The sequence below is a fragment of the Coptis chinensis genome, chromosome 3, assembly GCF_015680905.1.
Source record: "Coptis chinensis isolate HL-2020 chromosome 3, ASM1568090v1, whole genome shotgun sequence".
NCBI classification, from domain to species: Eukaryota; Viridiplantae; Streptophyta; class Magnoliopsida; order Ranunculales; family Ranunculaceae; genus Coptis; species Coptis chinensis.
This window is the reverse complement of record NC_141458.1, coordinates 16,512,725-16,534,686: the sequence shown is the minus strand read 5'-3', so window position 1 is coordinate 16,534,686 and position 21,962 is coordinate 16,512,725. Positions and strand designations below refer to the sequence as shown.

Here is a 21,962-nt window from a genome sequence, read left to right as displayed (position 1 = left end):
CATAAATAGTGCTTAGAAAAATTGTAGATGTGTTGTTTAGGGATAGAGAGAGAGTATAACATATAAAGTTTTGAGAGACAGATATATATTTTGTAGTTTATTTTGAATCGTTTTGTTTATTTTTTTCCGAATATTAACGAATGAAATTTTATACCCGTTTTTTATTAAAACCGATCTCATTATTGCTTTTGTAATCTCTATTTTGTTTTTCATCTGCGAGTTGATGTTTTGGATTTCATTAACTTTGTTGATCATGTTTTTTTTTTCGTTGGATTTAGATTTTTACAAATGACACTGATTTGGACATTTGGTACAGCGGTTGCTTAAAATGTTTGGTAAAAACCAATTTATATTCGCTTAATGTTTTTTTTAATAGTAATTATCTATATATTTATTTTTTATGTGATAATTCAAAATTAAAGTGATGAATGACATCATGGTTGAAGTGACAGTCGTCTAGGCTCTCGTTGTTGCCGCCTAACTTGCAAAAAATTGAAACTCGATAATCTTTTAATTGTTCACAAATTATTTTAAAAAGTACTTGGAGCAAATTGTGCATTTATGATGGTTTACTAGGCTCTAATTGTTGAGCATAACTTGCAAAAAAATAAAAACAAACAATTGAGACTCGATAGTCTTTTAATTGTTCACAAATTATTTTAAAAAGTACTTGGAGCAAAAATGGAAGTTCAAGTGGCGATCACTTCTCGATTATTCTTGATTTTGAAAATTAGACATCACAATTCACAAGGCGTGCACTTTAACGAGATCACCTTTCTCATAAATATTTCCTGGAGGTTGAAACCATCATCATCGAAAATTCATTCCAATACTTTTCATTTTAAACACAATAAAAGTTGATCTCAACAATTTTAAACTATAGTTTTCAATTTCCTCCAATAAAAGTATTGCATACATAAATCAAAAGTTGATCCAATATGAAATTTCTATTGTATACGGAAAACAAAGCTCCATCTCTCACTAATATATACTGAAAACCTAGTCATTCATCCAAAATGTTTGACTCCAGACTCGGTCAGTCGGTCACGTGGCAAAATCCGAACGAGGAATAAGTATCTCCACGTCAGTAAATCGAACGATCGAAAAGTAGCAATAGTAATAGTCCTACCTTCTTCCTCAAGTCAAAATCAAAAAACTTACTCATCCTCGTTATTATGTACCCAACCTTAAAACATCACTACGACTAAAATGGCATCACGTGCACTTATCCGTCGCAGAAAATCTCTCTTTGATTACACACGTTCATTTCACTCTTCTTCTTATAACCATTTCGATTCAACATATGTCTCAAATGTTTCATCATCACTAGATAATCATAATCATAAAGAGGATAAAGTTTTTACGATAAATCGAAATATCGATACGAATATACCGATATTTGGGAGGAGTAATTGTTACTATCAGACGTTAGGAAGCAAATGGATTACGTCGTCGCAGTCGCAGTCGCAGTCGCTGTCCACAGCGGCGGCGGCGAGGGAACAAAGAAAAGAGGATGTGACTAGTGGGAGTGAGGAGAAAATGGTTAGTAGTAAAAAAGAGGCGTCGCCGGAAGATTGTGATCAAGCAGTAGAAGGCCTAAGTAGTGCCAAGGCCAAAGCCAAGGCGAAACAGATGTTGGATTCGCAGAAAGCGGCTAAGACTATAATGCAGAGAACTTGGGCTATTGTTTTGGGTTTTGGACCGGCGTTAAGAGCTGTGGCTGGAATGAGTAGGGCAGATTGGGGGGTGAAGTTAAGGCATTGGAAGACTGAGTTTGTGGAAACGTTGAAGCATTATTGGTTGGGGACTAAGTTGTTATGGGCTGATGTTAGGATTTGTTCTAGATTAATGGTTAAGTTAGCTGGTGGGAAGAGTTTGTCGAGGAGGGAGAGACAACAATTGACAAGGACTACGGCTGATATTTTTAGACTTGTGCCGTTTGCGGTGTTTATTGTGGTTCCGTTTATGGAGTTCTTACTTCCGGTGGCTTTGAAATTGTTTCCCAACATGTTGCCTTCTACGTTTAAGGACAAGATGAAGGAGCAGGTAATCATACTTGTTCTGCCTGTTTATTGCTTGAAATATATTGTTGTTTTGTTTGCGTATGCATTAGTGAGTTTTACCATCTCTTTGATTTGTGGTTTTAAACTGTGGGTATTAGTTTATTTTATGGATAAGTAATATTCGGTTATTGGAAATGGGAACCCAATATGAAGAAATAACTCATGGACAATCAGTTTTCAACTATTTTCAAGCCACTATTTTTTAAGTCATACCAGCTAACTAGCATAGCTAAGACAATCAGAAATAGTTGTTTGAAGTAAATCATAGGATAAGTATAATATTAGTATATATAAAAGGAGGACGGGGATGGGGGTTGAAGCGTTGAACTATCAAAATTGTTTTCTACAATCAAGTGTTAAAGTTGGCCATTATTTTTGGTGAGGGAGATAATGTCAAGGAAGTGTTAAAGTTGATCCATAAAAGAATTTTGGAACTCGCATCTGTATCAATTATAATAGGCTTTATTCCTTATTATAAAGTGGTGTGTGTTAGGTCAGACATGACCCTCTTTTCGACTCAAGCGATGTTAATTCTAAAGGATCATTGTGCCCTTGCCTTTGGATCCAATTCCGAGTGCCTGAAAAATCTTAGGGGATTGCGTTATAGTAAGTTGCTTACATTTATTGTTGCCTGTCTTTGGCAGATGTATCTCATTCTATTTGTTCAAATTGTAGGAAGCGCTTAAAAGGAAACTTACTGCAAGGATAGAATATGCAAAGTTTTTACAGGATACGGTTAAAGAAATGGCAAAAGAAGTTCAAAATTCGCGTTCTGGAGAAATTAAGAAGACTGCTGAAGATCTGGACGACTTTTTAAGCAAAGTACTGATTTCATTGTATTTTGATTTCAGACAGTTATTAAAGGGGTTGGTTAATCTATTCATTGATGATGATCTCACATATAAGCACACATTCTGTTTATGTAGGTCAGGAAAAGGAGCCCGTGTTTCAAATGAGGAGATTTTAGGATTTGCAAAGCTGTTCAACGATGAGCTTACTCTTGACAATATAAACAGGTTTGTGTTAGTATTCTTATTAATTATTCTTTTCACACTAATTTTGAATTGACTATGGGTTGCCCTTCCCCCCATCACACACACAGAGATTGTATTTATTATCTTATTCTGTTGGTTGCAGACCTCGGCTAGTAAACATGTGCAAGTATATGGGAATCAGCCCGTATGGAACCGATGCATATTTACGTTATGCTCTCCGGAAGAGACTCCAATGGTAAGGTTTATCATGAACTCTGATTCATATTTTTGTATGAGTGAAAGTGAATCTACTAGAACCAATCAAAATATGTAGCCTACAACTATTGGGAAAGATGGATATGAAACAAAACAAAACATAACAGCCGCAGCCCGCATGACACCTAAATGAGCAAAAGACATGGATATAAGAAACATTACACTAGCAAGGGAATACTGTCTTCCACTAAAACTTCTCAACACTTTATCATTTAAAAGAGTTAAATGCTGCATTGAGGTTGGTATCAGTCTTGTTTTTTGTGTCATGAAATTATTTTAACTGGTCTTTTGATTCTTTATATTCTAAAACTTCTCCTCTCATGTCTTTCTCAAAATATATCCTTGCTCCTTGCTACTGTTATTAAAAAAAAAGAATTGTGCTTTGAGTCTTAATTTGCTTCATATTCCTTTTCTCCTATAACCTCTCTCTCGACTCCCCCCCCCCTAGAACCAGTAAAAAAATAATAAAAGCATGTAGAAGAGACGATTGGTTGGGTTACCTATTAACATTAAAAAAAGGTGCTGCCAAAATATTCCGCCTTTCTTACAGCCTCACAGGATATCCCTCCATCTGTATATTGAGAAAACTTTAAGGTCCTTTCATTACCGAGCTGAGACCATTTAAAAGAAACCCCACCCCTTGATTTTAGTTAGTCCTTTGGGTTGACAACGTATCTGCTATGGTCTTTACAACTAAAGCAAATGAAAATAAGCGTGAATATTGATTTTTGTTCATGTTATTGTGTTTGTCTAATCTATGCTACTTCTTGATCATTAGGGAGATCTTACTCATGCACATACATAAACCATATTGAGTGGATTGAATGTAATGTTTTCTGATTCTTGGTTTTTTAGGATTAAGAATGATGACAAGTTGATTCAAGCAGAGGGTGTGGATTCCCTTTCAGAAAGTGAGCTGCGTCAAACCGTTAGAGAGCGAGGAATTCTTGGGTTGCTTTCAGTAGAAGAAATGCGACAACAGGTCTTTATTAATATTTTTCTTTATTCTAATGATACATTTAGTTGAAAATATATAGTTTGGATATGGTATCTGTGCTCTTGAGACATGGGTTCTGGTGAGGTGTTGGGGGTGAGCCTAGTCTTGAAGCACAAGGATGGTGTGAGCTTGTTAAATTCTCAAAATATGATAAGTAAACGTGGAAGTTTCTGAGTTGCAACCCTCCCAGTTTACCTTATGTGAATATGAATGGAATTATTCAAGCAGTATATTTTAGTGGAGTTTAAAGGTAAAGTGCCCTTGCTACCTATGGTGGATTGATATTTGATATGATGATGACACGGGTTCTGACATGTGTATCAGTGTATGACATGTCAGACACCTTGGAATCCTGATAGGCAACATGTCCGTACCATTGTGATTGTACATATTTACAACATAAAAGGTAACAAATTGGAATAATTCTTGATAGCAAATATTGAAAGTAGAAGATTTCTCTTCATCAAGAGTTTAGGTAGATCTTCGTAACTTAGCTTCAAAATATTAGTGTGTAAAGGACATATTACACAAATTCTCTTTCACAAGTCACACCAACATCATGTTTGATGTGGGCATTCGACATGGTCACGTGGCTAGACTTTTGAAGTGGAGGTTTCGTTGACCTTCTTGCCGTTTGAGGTGGTAAGTCTTGCAGTGTCAATGGCATTGATGAACAGCTTAGACCTTGATAGATCTTGGGGTATTTTTTGAATTGCCTCACATTTCAGCATCTAATGTGCCACCTGTACAACCTCAAATTGTTTTTACATGCAGATCACATTATTCTTTGTGTGACACGTTTAGGCAGCTATCTAAAGTTCTCTGTATTTTTTATGAAAATGATCTTTGCTGTATTAACTTGATTTAATTGATGAAACATATTAAGAAGCTGAATGCATGCTCCTTAATGCATTGACCTCTTAGATGTTCTTGTTTGGGGTGGGGTGCCTGGTTATCAAAGGTGCTAAATCTATATGTGTGTTAATAGTGAAGCTAATCCCCTCATTGATTCTGTTAATAGAGGCTCCAAGCTAATCCATATGTTTATTTTTTACTGAATTTTGTCAATCTTAAAATGATTAATTCTTTGAAGTTTCGTATTCAGTTCTGTGTGTGCTAGAGTTAACATACAATGTCTTTTTGCAGCTCCGTGATTGGTTGGACCTGTCTCTTAACCAGTCCTTACCATCTTCTCTTCTAATTCTCTCGAGGTACTGGAAGCCCGATGTTTTAAGTCTGTTTTAAGTTTTAAATATTTGGCTTTGTATAAACTTATTTATTTATCTTTTTTTTTTCTCCCCTTGGTACAGAGCTTTTACCGTGTCTGGAAAGTTGAGACCAGAGGAGGCTGTTATGAACACAATGTCCTCTTTGCCAGATGAGGTTGTGGATACCGTCCAAGTGACAAGTCTACCATCTGAAGACTCTGTTTCAGAGAGGAGGAGGAAACTGGAGTTCCTCGAAATGCAGGAGGAACTTATCAAGGTACAAAATTCCTGTTACCAAATTTTTATAATAAATCGCAGGACATGTAGTTACTAATTCTCAGTACATCTTACTTTGTTAATCTATTGTCATACAACTTTTTCATGAATTTTTATTTGCTGCTCTTTTAATTTAAGTTCAATGGCATTTGATACCGCTGCTTTGGATCTTCTTGAATAAGTTTCTTATGTTTATACCTCGGTCTTGATTATGCTGTATGTTTGAATAGTGTCTTTGGTGAAAAAAAAGGTCCTGTATTCTACAATTATTCAAGCACCAAATACCGTCATTTAAAACTAATGCAAAGTTTGAATATACAACCTCTTATGGTTATGCTTCCTTTTGCTTTAGATTTTCAAGTTTCATCTAACTCTAAATAACTGATTAAGAAACAGTATGGTAGTTTTCTACTTTTCTTGGCTACATTGTGAACATGGGAAAAATGCATCGAGTAAAAAAAGGGCCATTTGGACTGTTGTATATTTACACGTTTCAGTGTTAGAGGCATTAACGTCCGCACCTGTTTTGCGTATGATATGATAGGCGTAAAAAGGAAAATAAGGTTGTCCATTCCAAAACAAGTAAGATGTTGCCATTTATGTATTCAAAGAAAAAATAAAATCATAGAGAGATCTGTTTCGTTTACCTCTTATTGCAATATCCTCTTCATAAAATGTCTTTTCTTTATGAAGACTTGCACCTCATTTCTTGGGGCACTGGCTCTAAGTTAACACATTTCCTAGGAAGCTTTTTGAGTAAAAAACAAAAACTATAAAGAGCAGCTCAGACATCACCTGAGCCACATTAATAGCCGATAAATAAGAAGGTTAAAAGAAAGGAAGGAAATGGGTGTAGTGTGACCACGAGAAAGAGGGAGATTCATGCTAACAAGTTAATAATACTCACAGTTTCTTTGATGGTTATTGACTTCTTGGGTAATTTCCCCTCCCTCTAACTCCTCCCTGGATGTGATATTTGTGAAATGCATTGATAAAAATCCAGGTAGATCCTGTTTTCTGTAGCCTGTTTGCAGCGCGTAGGAAGCATTACACTTTCAATAGTTTCAGGCTTTCCATAGGCACATTTGTAATTTGTCCTCGTGCCGTTTGAATGTTTGATGTTTGTTCACTTGAAACTTACTTGGTGTTTCAAATTGTGTATGCTCAATATATGTGTTTGAATCAAACTATTATAGGAAGAAGAAGAAGATGAGGAAGAGGAGAAAGCTAGGCTTAAAGGATCTGATATCAGCCAGGAGGATGTGGCTTTGAAAGAAATGGAAAGTTCAACGGCAAGAGATGCACAAGAACAAGCACCATCCGAAATGTTAGACAAACGCGACCAGCTTTGTGAGCTCAGCCGCGCTCTGGCGGTTCTAGCTTCTGCATCTGTAAGGATTCGACGTCATAGTCTATTTCTTCAAGCTTCTGTCACGTATACATATGAAAATACTACCTTTTTTTTAATCTCATGTTTGTTTTGTTGCTAATTCTTGCAGTCTGTGAGTAGGGAACGTGAAGAGTTCATGAGGCTTGTTAATAAGGAGGTATGCAAACTACGTTTGTAACTGTGCTATAGATAAACGTTCAGTGTATTATGTCAACACGATTATACGCATGGAGTCACTGCAAGGGTGCTATTTATTGAACATGTGAAATGGCGTGCTGTGTTTTTTTACAGAAGAATTATTTGAAACACAATAGATGTAGGTTATGGATGGGTTTTTGTGTTTGTTCTTGGTTTGCTGTATATTGTAGGTCATCCCACCAAAGGAGCACAAATAACGAAAAGTATCGGTTTTGCTTCTGTGTTTCTTCTGGGTTTGCTTTATACAGTAGGCCACCCCATGTAGGTTTACCATACAGTTGTTTCGGACACAGTTACAAGGTTCTCTGCGTAGCTACTTCCGGAAGCATGCATTACCCACAGAGCACACACATTTTCTTGTCTAGTAACCTTTGTTATGGTAAATGGGATCAAAGGAAGACAAATAGGTAGCTGGTAGAAAGAAACTTATTAATCCTGTATGAAATGATTGCCTATGCTAGGCAAAAGTAATCAGTGTCAAATGCGAATAAACACTCGTTTGAGGTGTTTTCACAAGTGGCTCCAGTGTACATATTTGAAACAGCATACAAATATAAGTTGGCCCAAAAAGAACAAAAACCACACATGAAAAAGATTTTTTTTTTCCATTTCCATTTCTTTTCAAGTACTCTTGGGTCGTATTTTTTTAATGTTTTGATGTTGCTATTTTCAGATAAAGCTGTATAATAGCATGGTAGAGAAAGAGGGCACAGAAGGTGAAGAAGAGGCTAAAAAAGCATACAGAGCTGCAAGTGAGGACAAAGATGATGCAGCTGAAACTACTGCTGATGACAAGATTTCTTCAGCACTAATTGACAGGGTAAGAAATTGCCAAAAGAACCTTTAGTAATATGAATTGTGATTGTTTTTTAAACAAATAGCTAATTGTGATAATGAGGGCGGGGCCTGGTGCAACACTATGGTTGCCCATATTTACCTGAAGGTAGGGTTTGAACCCAGAAATAGCCTCTCCGCACGCGGGGGTAAGGTTGTGTATGTAATATCCTCCCCATATGTTGCACTTCTTGTTGCCTTGTTGCACTGGACTAGCCCTTTTAGTTAAATCGGTAATTCCGATTCTCTGTTTGAACTTGGAATTTCAAAACTGTGTTGTACTTCAGGTTGATGCTATGCTCCAAAAGCTTGAAAAGGAAATAGATGACGTGGATGCTGAAATTGGTGATCGTTGGCGGCTACTCGACAGGTGTATATTTGGTTACAATTGTCATTGTTGTTTCCTATTCTGCATAGAACTTGACCATTTATATCACATATGGTTATAGACACGAAACATGTTCACAAATCATACTTGTCATTCAGCTCTATCTTGAGCCATATCTTTAGTGAAGTCAAGTGTGTATACTGTAAAATATTAGTCAACAGTGTCATTTACAGTATACACTTTCCTGACCCGTCGGGGTAAGTGTCCAAGACTATTTGGAACTCGACCAAATATATTCTATATCTAATGTCTCTATACGTTCTTAAGCATGTCTACACTCTACACTTGTGCTTGTGTACTATTTCAAGGATCATGCACCGTATACAACAAGCTTCAGTTTTTTGTTTTTGTTTTTGTTTTTATAAATACTATTGTTTTTTGTTAAAGTTATTATTATGAGTTATTAACTTATTAGTATCTGTACTTACCAAAATATTTCTAAATGGTACCCGAACTTTGTTTTTGGCCTAATTGTACCATGAACTTCCAATTTATTACGATTTGATACATGTAGATATTTATCTAACCAAAATGCCCCTACCTATTTAATTTCTAATTTTCATCCACCACTGCCACCACCAACCAAAATTTTTTTTATCTAAAAGAAGGTGAGGAGGTGGATGAAGAAGATAAATAACCACCGTCGGATTCACTCTATTGGGACGGGTTAGATGACTCTAATAACTTAAGTGGCAATTTAGAAATTAAAGACACAAGGACATTTTGATCAGACAAATGTATAAAAGTACCAAATCGTACGAAATTGGAAGTACGTGGTACAATTAGGCCAAAAGTTTGGGTACTACTTAGAAATATTTTGGTAAGTACGGGATACTAATAAGTTAATAACTCAATTTCTTAAAAAGATCGCACGCTAAACAGCATATTACAGTTAATTGCATTTACCCTCCGAGTAAATTCTTAATTCAGTTTGATGGTAATACTAATTTAAATATAAAGCCTGTATTAGGAGTCTTGATCAGTATTTATTAGGACTACCTACTGTATATACTTTCTCCGTGCTTGATACTCCACCAGTGAACTGATATTATCATTGTTCATTTGATCAATAGTGCTGAGTTTGTTCTGGTTTCTGTTAATAATCAATGTGTTCCGGGTTACAATTGATTGGTTGTCGTTTTTCAGGGATTACGATGGGAAGGTTACTCCTGAGGAGGTAGCTGTTGCAGCAGCGTACCTTAAGGACACCTTAAACAAAGAGGGTGTGCAAGAACTTATCAGCAGCCTTTCTAAAGATAGAGGTTAGTGATTTGAAATTTGTTTCTCCTACTCATTTTCTTAGCTTAACGATTTCTCACAATGCTACTTAACTCAATAGGAGAGCTTTTGAGCAAACCATGACTGTGGTAGTCCAAAATGTCCATCAAATTCACTTCCACTAGAAGATACACTTTTTGAAAGAATATTGAATAAACTACCAAGGTTACTCATAATTGGCACAAATCTTCTTACAAAAGTGATTAGACTGGGCTTCTCTCTGTGTAGAAGTTATTGAAACTACTATAAGGCTTGCTCTCAGGAGTCTCAAGCTTGTGAAAGATATTAAATTAATAAATATGATATTGTTGTTAGTATTTAACTAGTTGGAAGTAGAGAAAATATGTGATGAAGTATGATTTCATGTTCTATGAAGTATGAACTGCCTCTACAAACATAAATGATTGGTTTCAAAGTGATATGAGAGAGAATGACGAAGTTTTAGTTTAGAAGATATATTCATAAATATGTTTTGAAGTTCTAAATGATGAACCTCAAGCCTCATGTGCTGTGTTTCACTACTGTTACGACTATGTAGTGCTGTAGGAGGAATTCAATTGGTTCTTCTGTTTCCTGGACCGTCTTTGTTTTCATTTTATGTTCTAAATGGTCCAACGAGTATAACTGCTGTGCCATTTCCATGTAACAGATGGCAAGATCCTTGTTGAAGACATAGTCAAATTGGGTACTCAAAAAGAAGATGTCAATGCAGCTGATGAAGAACAGTAGAGTAATATATGTTTGCTTGTTATCATATATTTTGACTTGATGTGTTGGTGGCCACGTCTAGTGATGCTTCTGGTTGTGTTCTTCGTGGAGCAGTATGCATGTGATATGTTTCTCATTATCCCATATGTTTCAAAGTTTTTTTTTTTTTTTTTTTTGCTAACCGGGTGTCCGGGCCAGCTTAAGCTCTAGGTTCTTTTTAGAAATAGATAAATACGTATTTTGAATGGATCCCTGCTATGAAAGAGATGCACAGAAAAATAATCTTCTAAAACTGTTGCTCTGTGCTAACAGCAGCAGTTGTTAGACTTCCTTTTGTAGTGGGCAACGATGATATTGATTTTGATAGTAAAAATACATTATTAATGTCCAAGAATGTCTTCGTGTCCATTGATATTACCGATTTTATTCGTTAATAGATATGGTTTAGTACAGTTCCACCCAAATCACATAGGCAAAACCTAAGCAGTTCTGAGATGGCAGCAAACACTTAACCAGTTTTGCGATCTCGAAAAGTGGGCATTTTAGTAGTGTAACCGCAAACCGAACCCTTTTTTAACCCATTGTTTCACCTGCATTCGTCGCCTTCATTCAAAACTTTTATACGGTTAACCAAAGCAGAACATTGGGAAATGATGGTTCCCACTTCCCAGTCTTTAGGCATAGCAGGAAAAGTTCCCATGTATCTCAATGAGTGGAATGTATTTTCTTTTTCTTTTTGTATTCAAGGAAGTGGCCCCCAACGAAGAACTGAAATGGCTTTTCATTATTTTCAACTGTAGAACCTCCAAAAGCAAAAAGATAGCCAGTTATGGCGTTTGAAGGAAGATAATTAAAGCTCAGACGACCTCACCATATATATTCTATTAGCAAAGCAAAACACGCCGGCATTGTTAGCAAACTTTCTGCCATCAGAAAATATTTTTAAAGTCCGCTACCAGGGCAGCAGTAGCATTTCACTTCCCATGCAATCTTGAGCAACTCCACATAGAGCGCTAGAGCCTTATAGTATCCGTAGCAGTTCATGAATTGGTGTACTCAAAAGCCCTCACACTGAGGTCATAATCGTGCTTGTAAATTCATCTATAAGTTACAATTCTAGGTTCAAACATGAGCTATTCATATTACCAAGAAGAGTTCCCATTCAACTTTAACTTCAAAGCTTCTATAACCTCAACCTTGTAGATGCTGAATGTGAATTAAGAACATAAATGTGAGGGTATGAGGTGAAAAAAGTACGTTACTTTCAGGTCTTGTCTGTTAGATCATGGAAATACATGTGCTCTTCCTTTGAACAATTTTAACCCCCGCCCATAACAGCATTCCTGAGGAATAACTGAAATATCACAACAAAAGTAAAACAGGTATACCTCTCGTGTAAACCACCTAGTCTGTTACTTTGTGCACGACTCCACCTTACTGTACTGTATCCCATGTAACTCATAATAACCATAACCATTATAAGTTATGAAAATGTTTCAGGTGAAACAACCAATGAAGGATCTGGAAAACATTTGAGATCCATCACTTCCTGGAAATTGGAATGACTAAAATTTGATTTGCAGGTCTGGATTTTGTCTAGAGAATTCATAATGAGCTACTGTTTTACATAGAAGCATCAGACTTTCCCTTAAAATGACAAGGATTTTGTGGATTTTTCAAAATTAAGATGGTGTACAATGTTCAACGTTTTCCTTCTCAATTTCTCAAGTGAAAAATCTCTTTTATCTAGCAGCCTATAATGACAGCTATCCCCTAAAACATACCGGGTTTGAAACCCCATAAATTACATATTATACAGTGCCCTGAAATAAACAGGAACATATACGTACAATACTGGATATACAGAAAGGGAATAACCCTGAACACAGAAACATCCCATAAAAGACCCTTACAGAGAGTAAAAATCACCAAACCAGAAAATTCATTGTTTAGGATTGAAAGAGTGATGCCATATTCGTGAGTAACTGATATTACTAATTCATTCCTTAATCCGGTATCAGCAGGGCCTAAGTTCAATTCCGATGCTTAGAAGGGTACGAGCAGAGTCTACTGCCTTGTCACCTCCACATTCTGATAATTTCTTGCTTGGCAATTCTCCTTTCACATCGATTGGCCATTCGGTTGAGTCATTGGGGTTTGCTAAAGCATTTGATTCCTTTGGTTGTGCTTTATCTGTGGCGGCAGTAGCAGCAATAAGAAGACCAGCACTTTGTGGACCATGGCGCTTTTTGGGTACTGGCATGTCATGATCATGTTTTCCCTCATATGTTACCATGATGGTTGCTGTGTCATCTGTAGCCCTTTCAACATGCTTGCGGACAGGGCAACCAGCAGATGTGCATTTATAGTAGCTCCTGAACATTCATTTAAAAAACAAAAGGTTCAGGATGAAAGAATGTCTTCAGTTAGCTGCAGGAGATGAGAGTGTCAAAATATGTAAGCATTTGAACTACTAATATTATGAATGTTTAAAGCAAATATGTGTGTTTATGTATGACAGCTCGGGTAGAAGAAAACGGAATTCCCAACGACTGTGTATTCCCCCTACTGAGTGCTCAACTCGGAGATCTTTTAAGCACACGGACCAATCGCAAAACATGCCTCTTTTGGATTTTTAAGATGATAACGGTGCAAGAACTAAAGTATATCAGAAGGGTAGGAGTACTAGTAGTGTGAACCCTCTTGTCCTGGATGTCCCATGGGGAGATACTTGATTGTCACTACCTATCACTGCTTGTCTGTTGCACCTATTTGTCTGTTGAAAAAGCAACCTTACAGTTTAAGTCACAATAAAATTTGATTTTCACGTAAAAACCATTTATCTTGATGTGAGGTATTGAGGTACATGGTTGGAAAGGAATCAGGGTCATTTTGATAGAGTTTCAGGTTAGCAGATATATATTTGACCAGTTTTGTATGAAAGTGAAGATTCATCAGCAAATAACATAAACTGCTGGGCCTAGGAATGTTAACTATTGCATACTGCACCAGACGGGAATAGAAAGATTCATTTAATCCACCAATGAGCGTTGAACTGCTATAGAGCATTATAAGGTCCAATCCGAATGTATACTAGTAAAACCACAAACATGGCATACAATATGTCACAAATTTTAGAAAGTAAAAGCTGATATGCAACTAAAGACATATTAACAACAAATATAAATATGCAAAGTGCACCTTGGATTAGGATTTCCCTTCACCATTTTCTGCCCATACTTACGCCACCGGTAGCCATCGCCCGATATCCAAACATCATCAGATGCTTGGACAACAACTTTTGGCTCCTTGACTTTTATGCATAAAGAATCTGCACAGGAAACATTTTGTCCCTTCATCCTGCTTATTAACCAAAACAGAAAGAAAAGTAAACACAAGTTATAAATAATAATTGGAGAAAGCACTTCTGAGCAATTCACCTTCGTTTTGCAGCTGGTTCCTCACAATGCTCTTTGTTGTTGACAATGCGCAATTCCTGTTCGTGTGTAGCATGTCTTTCTTTTCTCATAGAAGTACTTGGATCTGAACTAACCAGAAAACCTATGATTCCACTTCCTTCAACAGGCTCAGAGGATGATATAGTCCCTATAGTTGATGAACATCTTCTTGCTTTAGTGTGTCTAGTTTTTCGAGGCTGATCATGATTATGCCGACCTTTGTAAACAATCTCAAGTACACTACCAGAGTGGTCACAACATTGGACCTTCTTTTTAACAGTACAGTTAATATGTGTACATCTGTAATAGCTTCGTGAACTATCCTTACTCTTCACCTGCTTCTGACCATATTTGCGCCAGTTGTATCCATCAGTGGAGGGTGCCTTTGCCACAATATTGGCAAGTTCCATTTCTTGGTCCAAGGAATTATCCTGGCCTACTTCCTGTGTACAGACAATGATATCCTGAGGTAAAGCTGGTGATCTTTGACGCGGCAAACTTGGACTTATTGTAGGCGACAAGGATTGCTTGATAGGAACAGGTATATGTCCCTGAGCCTGAGGCGTGACACATGCCAATACTTCTTGGTGCGACATTCCGACTTGCTCCTAACATAAACACACAGACGATTAACAATAAGAAACCACTACACTTTGAGCAACCAGTGGCTGGCCTATCGGCTAGTTATGAGCTATAAATGATAGTTTAGCTTCGAGAATTATTCAACAAGTTAGCTCATACAAGGAGGATCTATTTAGTCACCATAACTCTATATTACATTCAACAAAACCAACAGCACAGCTTGTGACAAATACGACAAACAAAAAAACAAGGCTTAGTCGTCATGCAATTCTATCCAATTCAAGTTGAGAATTAAGCAGTAAAACAAATAGCAAAATCATACAATTTTGAGGTGTGGAGAAGTAGAAATCCTTGGTTTGACATCAAAATCTTCAGTGCCCATCACCACTCGTTTTTCTTCTTCTTCTTTTGGTACTTTGATGCTCTGCTTTTCTGCCATGATAGAAAAAAAAGTCGTTTCGGGTATGGTTTATTGTTTTAAAGTCCGAAACGATATGTTATGTTAAAGTAAGTAACGGTATCGGGGAGAGGTATGTAGTAGTAGTAGGTTGGGAAAGTGATCATCCTTGTTTCAGAAAGATAGAGTGACGGTTGACTGATATTGACCGGGTAGTTTTTTTAGCTGCAACTAATATAACTAACGCCGTTACTTTTTTGTTTTAAAGTGTAACATACAAAGATTCTTTCGCAAAATGACGTTGTAGGCCTAACAACCACTCTACTGCTACTACTGTTCATGGTGATTTTATTTTCTGTTGGTGAAACAGATATTTTCTAGTGAAAGCCTTGTTTTGTTTGTTTTTGTAATAAATGAATTAAACTGGTCGGTAATTTTCTCGTGGAGTCAACGTTGTTAAAGAAGCTAAAGATTAGTGGACAGTAGAATAGGATTGAAAACAAGTTGCCACATAGTGCAAGCTAGATTTGGCAATGATAGAAATTTTTTAATGGTATATATCTTACATGGCATCAAGATCTTCTTCTACAAAATCATGACCCAGTTGCACGCTGATCACAAGATATAATAAGCTGACGCTGGTTATAACTATAGAAACACTCAATGGGGGTGCTATTATAGTTCGGGATTTTGGAATTACGGACAGTTTTAAAAACCAGAATTCCAACGAATTCCGACCAAAAATTTACATTTTTCGACCACATACTCTTCAGTACTGTCCTTCAATTCTACATGGAATTATGAGTTTATGTTTGAAATGAGGAGAACTATGGGTTATGGGTTGCTAAAGGCATAGTTCGGAATTTCGGAATTCCGATAAATCTAAAAACCGAAATTTATTAAATTTCGACTCTATTATATTTGGAATTTCGGATGCTTTGACTCTATGTTTGGAATTCCGCTTTTTTGAAAAACCAAAATTTCAAACGGAATTTCGAAATTTCGTTCGGAATCACGAACTATGGCTAAAGGGCATATATTAATTATAACACCCCAAACAGAACAACATACTTCCAATGACGCTATTGTGTGTGGGTATAGATAGTCCAACAAGAATATAAACATTCAGTATTGGACTATGAACACTGAATGTTTATATATCATATAAGTATGACAGTTATAGTGTCGTATCTTGTTGGAGTCCTATTGGACTATGAACATTGAATGTTCATACTCTTGTCATATATAAACTTTACGAGTAGATAAAACATTACAACTGTCATACGTATATATTATGTATGTCACTTTTTACAACATACATCTGCAGACTACTCAAATCTTCTGTTCGAAAACATAGAGCTGAAAAGTACTATTTCTGCATATGACAATTTAAATTACATGTCTCTAACTACCATACAGCAGTATATAATAATGAAACTCTTAAATGGAAAAACAGCAACCTTAAAATTCAAAAACACAACAATCTCATGCTCATCAATAAAAACCCAATTACACCAGATGCAACTCGATTACTAAGATTTGAAACCGTAACTTGGACCAGATGCAAATCGATTACTGATCTTATTCTCGAGTTGTTGATCCTCTCACTAATGGGGTCATCCTTCACGGAATTGATCTAAATTTGGTTTTTTTTTTGTTGAGAAGATGAGACGTAAAAGACGTTTTTACCCCCACTTTTGGTTTATGAAATTTTGAAATTTTGCGATTTTTAAATGAATTAAATCTTATGATCTCAGGATGAGATCTGACGGACCAGGAGGGGTGTGAGATAAGGGTGGCAATATAAGAGTGTATATATATATATATATATATATATATATATATATATATATATATATATATATATATATTATATAATAATTATTAAAAATAACAATTATTATTTTAAAAACCGAACAAATTAAACATCACAAACACAAAGTCTAAGAACATAGCAGAAACACATGGTCCTTCAATCCCTCTGTCCTATTTGACAACTTTCTCCTAAATGTTAAAATGTCTAGACCATAAATCCTTAGATTTTTCTTACAAAACTATTTTTTGTTGTCGATATTAAAAATTAAGCCTTAGACTATAGGAACCGTTATGGTTTCACCGAATGATTTACTACAAACCGCAAAAATCCATGCGCAGCGGAATAGAGGGTTCTCACGATTTTGGTTAGAAATTCATACCTTTAGATCAGCTGTGATAACTCTGAGAATCTAAACTATACGAATCAGCAACCTCTTGATCTTCTGTTGTATTCTTATCTTTAGAATGGATGTTGTGTGGACAACGATCTACCACCTTCTTCTTTCTTTCTTGGCCTCTCCCACTCACAAAATTGGAACCGATTTTGGATCTTCTTTTCTTGAGCAAAACCTTGGTCAAAATGGCCAAAGAAAGATGTTTCTATTTATAGGTTACAACAGGGACCATGAGGAGAAATTAGGATTGGGCCTCCTGATGGGCTTGAGCTTCCCATGTTCGCCCAGAACACACGGCCCAAGTCCGTCAACAAATGACTTATTTTACTAAAGGTCATTGTTGCACTACCGCCCTAATCCCAAATTACGTATTACGTTTATGGGCTCTATATTATATGCTCGTTGATCTCCCCGTGTTTAAGATATCGAATGTCTGTTGATTAAGTCAAGTTACTGACAACTACATTAATCAACTTCTTATGTCCTTGAGTAGTACCACTCAACCTCATTGTCATGTCGGATTAAATCCACCTGCAGGATTTACATGACAATTATTATGAGCTCCTCAAGGGGATATCATCAGCCCGACTTCCTGCGGGTCACGGATTCCTTCTATAATCAACATCACACCTTACATACAATGTCATTACCTAATCCATCGAGTTTGTTGATTCACAAATGAATCTCACTCATTGATGATTTAAAGCAATGCACAATGCACGTAAGTGCCCGTTATTATATCCGGATTAAGAGGACAAACATCCATAATAACAGAGGTATTTGTTCTCTAGCTTATATAGTCAGTATAAAGATAAACAACTTCACTTGGTCTTGTTCAATACACACAAAGTGTACGTACTAGTGTAATCCTGTAATCAAGATAGACTAATATCAGATTATACTACAACCGTACCAATGGTTTGTCCAAATCCATTTAGGTTGTGAACGTTTACTTATACTTTATAAGGTACTGATGATATGATCTTCTGTGTGTCACCACACACCATATCATCTACAACATAAAGTATTAGACGCATGCATATAACTAATAACATATATAATATGCATAACATTTGCCTATATAATTCTCATTCAAAATATAAAAAATTAGAGTTAATACAAAAGTAAAGCTTTTAGTATATAACCATATCTTTATATATAACCCTATAAAGAATAATAACCGCATAACTACACCTACTACAGTCTAATATTTTAATCAACTTCATCTAATTTCAAAACCTTTTCTTAATTGATAATAATATAATTATCTTTTCAAACAATTACAATGCAATGTTGTACAACCCAATTAACATAATTCTAACAGTATAAAATATGGCTTCTTGCAACTCCATAACCAAAACAACACAATCCACAGATAAACTAACAACCCAATTTCAGAAAAACAATAATAGAATTATTACTTTAACATACTATAAAGTATAAAAGAACATAAAAAATTACCTTAGGAAATAATCAGGAGCAGAAACAATCTCTTTAGTCCTTTAACAACGCATAGGTCATTTGTACTTAAGGTTTTTTTTTTTTCACTTTTTTTTTTTTTTTTTGGGTTGGGGTTGTAGCTGGATGGTGGGCCTAGTAAGTTAGCAACACTACTATTTTTTTTTATCCAAAGTTCAGGAAGGGTTTAGGCTGGTCCATAAATAGATCTGCCCTTGTTTGTACTCACGACAAAATTTGTGTTGTATGAATTTAAGCTAATGTATACATACACACGACACGAATTGTACTATAAGTTGATCCGAGTAATATGAGGCACAACTTATGTCCTATCTATTGTTCGGATGATTGTGAGAAATGTAGAGAAACTCGTTTGTTAAGCATATGGACCTAACATATATAAGGCGCAACTTGGGTCGTATGTCCCCACAACTGAATATACATGACACAAAACTGCTAAAAATTTAGTATTGGAAGGTTTTGTTTAATTTAGCTAAGAGCATTCCGAATGCAAGTGAAAATAATCTCCCTCTTATCACCGCCACCTCAGCACTTATTCACTCTCTTTTCACCATTTTGGTGAAAAACAAGGTGAAGCTGTGCAATGCAAAAGTGAATAAAATATCTCAGACGGGATGTTAGATTCCGTCTGGAAGCTTTTTGATCCAGACGGAATGTAACATCCCATCCGGTGTTTTGTCTGAGGTTAAAAAAAAAATAATAATAAAAAAAAATAATAAAACACGCGAGATGGAATGAAACATTCCGTCCGAAAAAAAAATCGAAAAAAACACACGAGACGGAATCCAACATCCCGTCCGAAGTTAACAAGTCAGCCACTATATCGGTGAAAGATTTCACCTTGAAATCAACTGAGGACTAAAGTCACAAGTTTTTCACCTCTGCATTGCACAACCATTTTCCAACAAAACTGGTGACTATAGTCACAAACGCCCCTTATTCACTTGCATTGCAAATAGGGGTGGGAATTTGGCCCTAACGACCCTAACCCGGCCCTGACCGACCCGACCCTAAGCCCTATAAAGCCCTTACAACTAAAGCCCTCACAGAGTTTAGGGCAGGGCCGACCCGACCCTAATGCCTTCTAAGGCAGGGTCAGGGCTAAGGTTCTGAAACATAGGCCCGACCCTAACTAAGCCCTAACCAAGCCCTAATTATAATTTCACTATAAAATACACAACTAAAACTATCCAACTCCTTGTTACATATTTTCAATTAAAATAACATTGTCCTTTGTAATTTATCACTTACCGTATGTGTACTTCTAATAACTTGTCTTATATCATAAAAACTTGTAAACCTAATTGTTTCTATCTCACAACTCACGTACACCTCACAACTCCTCGTCTAACCTAGTCGCCAAGAACAATAATGAGCACTGGGCACTAGCCTAATGAAAAATAGGTTGACGTCAGTAAAAACTCATTCCAAAATGTGTCTTGTGCATTTTAACTGTAATTTTGAAATATAAATATGAATCTCTATGTACTTCAATTTATTAGATTGTGGACATGCATTTTAAATTGTTGGACTTATCAAGAATTATTACTAGATTGGTTGTTATTCAAATTTCAAAGTGGTGGGACTTTGAGTTTGCAAGTTTGCAAATCTTTGAAATTTTTTGTAATATAAATGAGTTTTTAAAACGATGCAAAAAAAAAGAAAAATATATATAGGCCGACCCCTAACTCGCCCTAAACTGTTAAAGAGGGCTTAGGGTAGGATCAGGGTTTGAAATTTAGACTTATGACCCGGCCCGACCCGGCCCTATGAGGACTTAACTGAAAGGCTTTAAATGTTTAGGGCCGGGCTAGCCCGACCCGGCCCATTGCCCACCCCTAATTGCAAATGCTCTAACAAGCTAATTGGCCAAAATTGCAAAGCTGCCACCATTCTAGCAACCTAAGTTTAGCATTTCCCACTGTTTGCATGACTATGTAAAAGATGTTACGGAAGATCGTTTATGCAATTATGCAACAATGTTTGTTGCATGACTTTGTAACTGATCACTATTGATTTGCACATGAAACCATTTATATATATACTAGCTCGAATTTGCATGGGAAATATGCCGCAAACAAGGTAAAATAAATTTCAAATTATAAATTGAAATTGAGTAATCCATTTTATAATTTGTTTTTTTTCCGAAAGTTTAACTTTCCTTTGATACTCAGTAGGCTCAAATATGAGATTTTGGAAGTCTTTAGACAACTTTTAATAACTAAAAAGTCTATTCATTCTCACATAGTGTAGTCCCCTATTTATCTTCATTGCTTATAAGTTCCTTGATTGATACTCTTTTGTATCATATTTGTTGTCTTACCCACATTTTATCGTTTTAAGTATGATGATCTCCATATCGTTTTAAGTATGATGATCTCCATATACAAAGTCGACATTAACTTCTCTAAAAATCATGAACTAATTACTTTCATGTTCATTGTTAAAAAGATGTATAAGCTCTCCTCAGGTGCATGAAAAAAATTTAAAAATCTCATGCATTATAAGCATCCACTGAAAAATTTATCTAATGTATGCTATGGCTGAGCTCTTGAACACTTACGACTCAAATGATTTTCACGTTAATTTATACATATTGTTAGAGCATTTGCAATGCAAGTCATAGTTTTCCCCCCCTCTATCACCGCCACCTCATCACTTTTCACCCCCCTTTTCACCAACCCGGTGAAAAACAAGGTGAAGTTGTGCAATGCAGAGGTGATAAAAATATTTCGGACGGGATGTTGGATTCCGTCCCGGAGGTTTTAATCTGAGACGGAATGTAACATCCCGTCGATATTTTATAACGAGGCGGGATGTAACATCCCGCCCGATAGCTCAATATCAACGCCAACAAAGGCTCCATTTTCACTTCATTTCAGACCAAAATTCGATTTTGTAGCCTCCATTAACAACCTTTGAACACAAATTTCCATTCATAATGACTTCTCCACCCCCAACCCATCCCCACCAACCTCACCACATGTAGAGCATTAAGATGGTTTGGAAATGTTAAAATTTCCAAAAAAGGGGCAAAAGGATCGTCGTCGAGAACGCGTAATGTGGGGCGAGGAAGAATTTAAATTGAACTTGGGTTTAATTTTCCCAGCGTTAATGAAATCGAGGACCACCCACCATTAGCGTCAACATCGGTCCGACACGTAGCAAATCGAAAGTGGCGGAATCTCAAGTAAGTTTTGATTTTTTTTATGTTAATTATTATTATTTATGTTAGTTTATATCAAG

The 21,962-nt window shown here is 36.2% G+C and overlaps 2 protein-coding genes across 3 annotated transcripts; one reads left to right on the top strand and one right to left on the bottom strand.

The window, feature by feature from the left end:
• The first annotated feature begins 1,127 nt into the window (after window positions 1-1,127).
• Window positions 1,128-10,981, top strand: LOC147508262 (uncharacterized). The gene is made up of 12 exons (XM_086600817.1): window positions 1,128-2,046; window positions 2,739-3,079; window positions 3,201-3,293; window positions 4,169-4,295; window positions 5,457-5,521; window positions 5,621-5,795; window positions 6,991-7,185; window positions 7,294-7,341; window positions 8,056-8,202; window positions 8,504-8,586; window positions 9,751-9,866; window positions 10,532-10,981. Exons 1-12 carry the CDS (start codon window positions 1,210-1,212, stop codon window positions 10,609-10,611), a joined length of 2,307 nt encoding a protein of 768 aa, XP_086456943.1. The 5' UTR covers window positions 1,128-1,209; the 3' UTR covers window positions 10,612-10,981.
• Window positions 10,982-12,285: 1,304 nt separating this feature from the next.
• On the bottom strand, window positions 12,286-15,301 carry WRKY32 (WRKY DNA-binding protein 32). Of its 2 annotated transcripts, none has more exons than XM_086600816.1 (4): window positions 14,953-15,301; window positions 14,031-14,656; window positions 13,792-13,950; window positions 12,286-12,965 (listed from the first exon to the last, which is right to left on the bottom strand). In XM_086600816.1, the coding sequence occupies exons 1-4, from the start codon at window positions 15,067-15,069 to the stop codon at window positions 12,608-12,610; spliced, it is 1,260 nt and encodes a 419-aa protein (XP_086456942.1). In that variant the 5' UTR covers window positions 15,070-15,301; the 3' UTR covers window positions 12,286-12,607. The 2 variants fall into 2 exon arrangements, with proteins under 2 accessions (XP_086456942.1, XP_086456941.1); XM_086600815.1 differs by having other exon boundaries at window positions 13,792-13,953; window positions 14,953-15,227.
• Between the last annotated feature and the right edge of the window lie 6,661 nt (window positions 15,302-21,962).